Source organism: Leopardus geoffroyi, chromosome A2, assembly GCF_018350155.1.
Source record: "Leopardus geoffroyi isolate Oge1 chromosome A2, O.geoffroyi_Oge1_pat1.0, whole genome shotgun sequence".
NCBI classification, from domain to species: Eukaryota; Metazoa; Chordata; class Mammalia; order Carnivora; family Felidae; genus Leopardus; species Leopardus geoffroyi.
Window position 1 is genome coordinate 94,333,481 of NC_059331.1, and position 8,208 is coordinate 94,341,688.

Sequence of the window (8,208 nt, forward strand, 5' to 3'; positions counted from 1 at the left end):
GTCCCTTCTATGTTTTCATCATATGCAATGAGTAGATACAAAGAAACCTCTATTTACTAGTTTCCAAGAAGAGCAAAAAATCATGCCACTGCCTGCAAACTGCCCAACTATTGCAATTATGGATGTTGCCGAGAATATCAGAGCAAAAATTTATGCTGTGCTGGGCAAACTAGGTAAGAAGCTACTTGTCACATTCATAAGAGCCTCTGTTTTGCAGAGTGTGCAAGTTCATTTTGCTTTGGAGTCTATTTTTCAGACATGATCAAAAGTCCCCTGATACAGATAAATGCATGTTTCATTGTTACTCTAATGTCCAGCCTACACCCTTGATGAATTACAATCAGAATCTCTGGGTATGGAGCCCAGGCATCAGCATTTTTCAAAGCTCCCGAGGCAGTTCTAGGTGCAGCCAGGATTAAAAGTGGTTAGTTTAGATGATTAGGCTTAAACACAAGAATTCTGAAATACTTGCATTTTTAAAGTCCTTCTTTTTTCCCTTTTCTTTTTTTTTTTTTCTAGTCCTTGCTTCCTATTAAGGGAAAAGGTACTCAAACATTATTCAGCCTCTGACAATACAGTATCATTGTCTTAACCACAGCAGTGACTCAATAAGGATGACCTGGCAGAGGTTTCTTATAGGAGGAAGACAAAAGCTCACAAAACTAACTTTTCCATAATCAAGATGAAACAAAAATAACTGTTTGCATTAGTTTTTATGATAGATATATGGGGTTATTATTTTTTTTTAATTACTTGCTTTGTTACAGTAATTCTTTCTTTATAAACTTTGTTTAGATTTTGAAAATTTACCTGGCCTATCTGCTGAAGATTTTGTCACTCTTTGTATCATACATAGATACCTTGATTTTAAAGTGAGTACTTTCTTATAATCTGTTATTACACTCTGATATGACAAAAAAAAATCAATTGGGAAATAAAAGATCTATATTCATAGTTGTAAGCAGTAAACCATGTATTGTAAGCAGTCAACCATGTACTGTATAGTTTTTATTTTCCATTTTGCATCTGATACTGTTCCAGAAACATGCAATTAATTAACTGGCTATTTTCCATAGGATATGATTTCATCTAACTATTTATAAAAGAAGATGGATGTTACTGACAGAGGCATTCAGAAGTTTTACAGAATTTTTAAAATATAATTTCTGTTTATAGAGCATTAGGAGCTATAATTAATTGAATTATTAATGAATTATTGCTTATTAAAATCAATTAATATTTATTAAAGATTTTATTATTAGTTTATATGGTAATCAAATATCAGTTAAAGGATATTAGGTTGCTCACCCTGATGGTTATATCTTTATTGGCAAATAAATGCTTTTGAAGTGTCAGCAATGTCTTTTTAAGTACATTTTCTTCTACTAATATTAGTATTATATATTTGAATGTTGCCAATGAATAAACCTATTTTCAAATGAAAACGAAGCTCCTTTTCTTCCCAATCCTGGATATATAAATTTTTCTGCAAATATAAGCATACTCAAGCACATTAATTTCCAGACAACCTAGAATATGAGCTGTCAGTATGATGAAACCATGGAGTTTTAACAGCTTACGATTCAGTCTTAGGTAGAAAATAAGGGGCAAGAGACAGGAGTCTAGATTCCCAGGAATCCCCATGTTCAATGTCCTACAAGTTCAGCCTGACTTAGATTTTTTTTTTCTTTCAAGCAATTTATATTCTTTATTTTTTATTTAAGTAGGCTCCATACCTAGTGTGTGACTTGAACTCACGACTCTTGAGATCAAAAGTCGCATGCTCTATGGACTGAGCCAGCCAAGCACTCCTTAACTCATTTTTTAATACATGGGTTTGGGGAGGAAAACATCAGTAGTTCCAGAGGATGAGACTAAAGCAGCAGTTTCTGCAACTATGAAAACAGTGTGACTATAAACCAGAGGGCAGTGACAATGACAGTGAACTAGACTTAGGTAGTAGAGCCTCATCCACAAATACCTTATCACTATAAAACATTTAATAAATTACTTCTGAATACTCAAATGTAACTATTGCCTCAAATTATTCCCAATGCATTTATTCCCAAGTAGTAAGATGGGAAAGGGTGGTTCAGTAGGTGTTAACTTTGGAACAACCACCCAAATAAAGGATTACCTAAAATTATATCATTTATTTTTGGTTAATTTAACTTTTTAAACTTAAACTTTATTATAACAGATTGGAGAAATATGGAATGAAATCTATGAAGAAATAAAATTAGAAAAGTTAAGACCAGTCACTACAGATAAAAAAATTTTGGAAGCTATTACAACAGCATCAGAAAATATTGGAAAGATGGTTGCTTCTCTTCAAAGTGAGATGATTGAAAGCCAAGCACACCAAGATGTGCAAAATGAACAAAAAGTATATGCAAAAGTAAGTCACATATACTTTTAAGGCAGAAGATAATTTCATTGTATAAGCTAGTTGACCAGAGGATATATTTGCCTGACTTGTGTTTCAGCACTTAGAGTTATTGTGTAGTTTTTTCTTATAGTTATTTTCAGTGTTCTTGTGAAATTTTTAAAGAAACCATGGAGTTAAGAGCCTGAGATTCAATTACTATATTCACTATGAATTTATGGCATTGTAATTTGATTTCTACAGGCTTACATTTTAAAAAATAGACAACTGAGATACATTTTTTGAAATGTCAGTTCCAAAAATTGTGGTCTATTTAAGGGTATACACTTGGCAAATTGTGTCTGATAGTGTATCTCTGTGACTGTACATTTAACCCCACTGGGAAAGTTGGCCCTCATCCATCCCTCTGTGATAGGCCCTTACTGGCATGCCAACCATAGGCATATCCATAAAGCTCCATCCTCATTTCACTACAATACAACTTACAATGAATGTTCTATCTGAAAATCCAGAGGTAAGCTGGCCTCTGACTTTAATCAGAAAAACCTTCCAGGAAAATATAAACCATTCTCCTAAAGCTTTGTGTTCAGTCAGAAACTGAATACAACAGAAGTTTTTGAACAAATAGGTTAAGTAGCTATTTAGCTTGTCTCCAGATACAAAGGTGATGCAGATTCCCCACTTCTGGTTGGTGACCCTTCATGATTACAATTAAATGTTTACAACTCTTTAAGGTGATTTCCAAAGTTTTCTATTGTCTGATCTTTCACATAGTCTATTAAACGTTTGTATCTACAGCCTAGTAGGAATTCTGTCTGCATCCACCTGTGAATTCTCCATCTTAGACACCAATTTGCTTGAAAGTTTTAAGAGGTTTTATTGCACAGATGTTGCCATTTAAGTAATTTATTTCTCTTAAGCGGGAGAGCCCTCTTGGAAGTCCTGCTGCCTCATTAGTTCCATAGAATGGCAGAACGTCTGCTGTGTGGACTAACAACTGTTGATTTGTTGGTTATTTTTGATTTGTTATCATGGCTTTGACCCCATTTATTTTTAAGTAGTTGTTTAATTAAATACTTAGGTTCATAATTCATAAATTTAATAATATATGCTAAGGGCATGTGTCCTCTGATTATAATTTAGTAAATAGCCTGTTGAGAATTGTTTCTATAATTTAGAAATAGCCTGCAGTTAGTGGTCACCTCCCTAGACTGCATTACCACAACCAACACGGCACTCTCACAACACTGCTTGTGTTAAATTGCTACAGTCACAAATTAGTAGTTTTCCTGAAGTAACCTCGCGTAAACTATTATCAGTGGCGGTAGGAATCTCTTTATTATCTCCCGTGAATTTGCCATTGGGTCATTTACTTAGCTTGTTCTGGATTATGATGTGTCTTCACAAGTGATAATCACATAAAGCAATCAGTCTTTGGAGAATGATTATTGTTATTTTATATTTTATATTTTTATAACAACAGTTTTATATTACATTTCATGGAAAGCAGTTCAAACCTTAGCCACATAGTGAAGGAAGGATTTTTCCTCCATATTTAGACTTTTGCTGAACTCTGAATATTCTAATCCTCTGGTAATCATTCTAAAATTTACATTGGCAAAATCTAGGTCTTCCTTCAAAGTAAGGGCTTTAAAAGAGCGCTTTGGTATTCTTCCATAGAAACTGGAATTCTTACTTATCTTTCTCATTTCAGATACAAGCCACACACAAGCAAAGAGAACTGGCTAGTAAATCATGGGAAAATTTCTTGGCCAGAACATCAAATGCTAAAACTTTAAAGGTAGGACTTTTAAAATCTTGTGATATCCACAACAAACAGTCAACTCAGCAGACTTTTTCAGGAATATTCATTTGCCTCTTCCGCTGATCTTTTTTTTTTAATGTTTATTCATTTTTTTTAGAGAGAGAGAGCATGAGTGGGGGAGGAGCAGAGAGAGAGGGAGACACAGAATCCGAAGCAGGCTCCAGGCTCTGAGCTGTCAGCACAGAGCCTGACGCAGGGCTCAAACTCACAGACCACGAGATCATGACCTGAGCCGAAGTCAGATGCTTAACTGACTGAGCCCCCCAGGAACCCCTTCTGCTGCCCTTTCTATAGAATACCAACACTGTTAGATCCTCACACGCAATGTTGGATAATAAGTGAAACTATGCATTTTCATATTACAGAAGACACTACTTGGAGTTTTATTTGATCTAGCAATGGGAATCAAGGATGATTTCCTGGATTGCATAAAGGAGATGATAGTTAGCCAGCAATGAGCAGGAGAAATGTGCTCCTACTTTCCACTTTGAGTCTTCTTATTCATTGGTCATTTCTTTAAGAAGTAGAGTGAAGGACAGAAAAAATAATTGTCTGTACTCTCTCCCCTAAGGGTATTTCCCTTCCATGACCATCAAAAGTAACGTTATATTAAAGCTTAAATGAGAATTGAGAAGAAACCTCCCTTTGGAAAAATGTGATAAGCTGTTTCAGGAATAAGTTAGAAACTAATCTAAAAAGTTTATAATGTTGAATGTTTACTTGAGATATGTGAGAAGCAGCAAGTATTTCCAAAACCTCCTTTTTCTATTAATACTTTTGGATATGCTTTTATGTAAACTTTTTTTATATTTAAACTTTTCCCACTTTTTCCATTAATACTTTGGATATGCTTTTATGTAACGTTACAGTTCTTCCACTAGATATTAAATTGTTGAATGTTAAGTTAGGCCCTGAAAATAGTGAAACCACATTAAGGTAGCAAAACCAAAGTTAAGAACAAAAGCTCACTTGAGGTACCATGTCTCCCCCTTCTCAATAAAAATTCTTCCCAACTTATAAAACATCCTCACAACTATCTGTACTTTTAAGGAATAATTAATGAAAATCATTCCCTTATTTGTTTAAGAATGCAGATCATTTGTTACCTTGAATTTCACCTGTGGCAGTGCTTCAACTATTGAGTTTAACTATAGGTGCAACAGGGTCACCTGGGTGGTTCAGTGATTAAGTGTCCAACTCTTGATTTTGGCTCAGGTCATGATCTCACAGTACATGGGTTTGAGTCCCACATTAGGCTCTGTGCTGGTAGGGCAGAGCCTGCTTGGGATTCTCTCTTCTCTTTCTGTCCCTCCATGGTTCTTGTGTGTGCGTGCTCACTCGCTCACTCTCTCTCTCTCTCTCTCTCCCCCACCCCTCAAAAATAAATAAATAAACTTAAAAATTTTTAATATAAGTGCAACAAATTATACAATTTATATTATTCTGTTTGAAGCATTTAAGTGTTCTGATTAGTTTAATTTATGAAAAATATTTTGAAAATATGCATCACCCAAGTTAGTAGCTTATTAAATTATGTGCTAAAAATTGAACATGATTTCCTTAGGACTGCCTTATTCCTTGGTCATATATGACCGGTACCTCTGGAAATTTCAGTAATGTTTTTAGGTGACTGGTGTCTTCTGCATTGTATAAAAGATATAACTTACTAATAATGATCTTTTTAGCCTAAGTGAGTAAGTGTAGGTTACAGGGCTACTTAATGAACAGTCTAAGTATAAGCCAGGCACAATTAAATGTACTTCATATACTTCATTCTAAGTACAATAGTTAATGCTTTAATAGAAATTAATACTACTTTCTTTCTAATTTAAAAATCTTCAGAAAGCAAAGAGGCTTCAGGAAAAAGCTATAGAATCCTCTAGATACAGTGGGCAACCTCCAAATGCAATATTTCATAGGACAGATATTAAAGGCCTTAACACAACGGTAAGGGTTTTTGCTTCATGACTTTTCTTAGTAGATACTGAATTTAGTCTCCATAGAATGTTATTTCCATGGGGTTTTGTCTCATATTTGTTCTTTTCACTGGTCACATTTCCCATAGTTAAGGCATATTTATCTCTAAAGTACCTCCACTCTCACCCAGTACTGGTTTAGACCAGATCAGCCTTCCAGGATTTCCAAGAAACTGCTATAATTTGGTATCTTTTCCAAAGTCAGCTAACGGATGAATGGGTTTCTCTCTTATTGGAAAATTTTGCAAATGAACTCTTAGATATATACCTTTTGCTTTTCCAGGTGCCTTCTGGTGGGGTAGTAACAGTGGAAAGCACTCCTGCCCGATTACTGGGAGGACCTCTGGCTGATACAGACATTGCTCTTAAAAAACTGCCCATTCGAGGAGGAGCCTTACAAAGGGTGAGAGCAGCCAAAACTGTGAATGAGCCAAAGAAGATCGCTCCTACATAAGACAGTATACAGACTGTCTGAAATAAAGTCTGCTTATTTTAGTTAAATACATGTTTATTTATAATTATAAAGCAAATATTTTGGAATATTTTTGTAGGAAATACTAAGAAAAAATAAAAGTAAGCACACACAATTTATTTATACTGAAAATATCAACATTTGGCATCAGAAGAGCTGTCATCAATTTCTTTCGAAAGATTGCTAATTCTCTTAATTGTAAAACATATAGTATCAGTTAAAACTCCTTTGGTTGCATGACTACTCCATCTGGTTTAAGCCAATAAAAACTTTTACAGTCACTCTGTAGCTATCAAATCTAGGAGTAAATAAGACTGCAGGCATTGTTGGATCCAGGGACTAAAGCTCTGAGTAGAATCTCCTTCCCTAGCAGCTACTGGATTATATTTTCCCAAATTGATACCCAGTACAGAAAAATACATGCCTGTCTCTCCACAATCTCTGCAACTGCCTCCACATGTTGGGACCCTTGATTGGTCACATCCCCACTGAGCCATCCACCATGACTTTGGCCAGATCTAAGTACTGCCTACTCCCAGAGCCAGAAGCAGGCCAACTCCAAACAAAATATAGAGATGGACTGGAAAATCAGGATATTGTTATCATATGTACATGTAAGTACTGGGCAGAAAAAACATTTGCAACAATTTGTTGGTCAAAGTAAAATAAATTATGTCTGTTATAAAAAGCAAATGTTATTCATGAGCTAAACAACAAAATAAAAATACAGATGGTTTTACTCTTAATATATAAATATGCAAAGTTAATTCTAATGCTATTTTCTTCTTTAATGGGGAAGGGAAGGGGAGAGTTGGGAAGTGTTTTCCCTCCTTTGGTGGTGGAGATGTCTTTCCAAAAAACAGGAGATAGATGCCTTAATGCTGGATGCGGAACAGAGTGTCCATGTATGTATGCAATTATGAGGTTTCCATAGACTGTCTCCATTCCCATCAACTCCAGGGAAGCCACAAAGTTGAATTCATGTCCAGGATAGGGAGAGACAAGAACCTGTTTTCTTTAATAGGAAAATATGCTGGTATTTGAGTCTAGATTCTAGGCCCATAGGCACACTCAGCAGTATACTGGTAATTGTGTAGCAACTGGTTCTTCGAGAGGAAATAGCCCTTATTTGTAGTGTTTGCCAATTTCCATGGTGTAAATACTCCCACTGTGACCATTACAAGCTACCAACATGATGCTACTGAATCCAAAGTTGGGAAGACCTGCATAGAGTCCATGTTATCAAATAAGAGAAGGCTCCATCACCCCACTGGATCCACCTCCTCCAACTTCCTCCTCCCTTCTCCTCCTCTTACCTCATCTCACATTCCACCAGAAACTTTCCATTATCCCCATCTGTGAAGGTAGTAGCATCTGCAAAAAGGGGAGAAAGTGCAACGTTTTTCATGTTCTAATTAAAATGAGTTGACAGTATACCATTGGCCAGCAGCTTCTAATACTGGCCCAGCTGCTTATTCTCCTTGTGACCCGCAAGAATAGATAACATGCATCAGCTTACCATGCAGCTTTGTCTCTCCCTAATCCTTTT

General features: G+C 35.6%; 1 protein-coding gene across 4 annotated transcripts in view; it reads left to right on the plus strand.

Moving 5' to 3' along the window:
• The window catches only part of CFAP69 (cilia and flagella associated protein 69), a 60,615-nt gene extending 53,927 nt beyond the window's left edge, over positions 1 to 6,688 (plus strand). For all 4 annotated transcript variants that reach the window (XM_045496987.1, XM_045496988.1, XM_045496989.1 and 1 more), the window contains 6 exons: positions 36 to 173; positions 796 to 872; positions 2,201 to 2,398; positions 4,101 to 4,187; positions 6,054 to 6,158; positions 6,471 to 6,688. In XM_045496987.1, the coding sequence (XP_045352943.1) occupies positions 36 to 173; positions 796 to 872; positions 2,201 to 2,398; positions 4,101 to 4,187; positions 6,054 to 6,158; positions 6,471 to 6,641 (776 nt within the window). In that variant the 3' untranslated portion in view covers positions 6,642 to 6,688. The remainder of the gene's footprint in view (positions 1 to 35; positions 174 to 795; positions 873 to 2,200; positions 2,399 to 4,100; positions 4,188 to 6,053; positions 6,159 to 6,470) is intronic.
• The last annotated feature ends 1,520 nt before the right edge of the window (positions 6,689 to 8,208 follow it).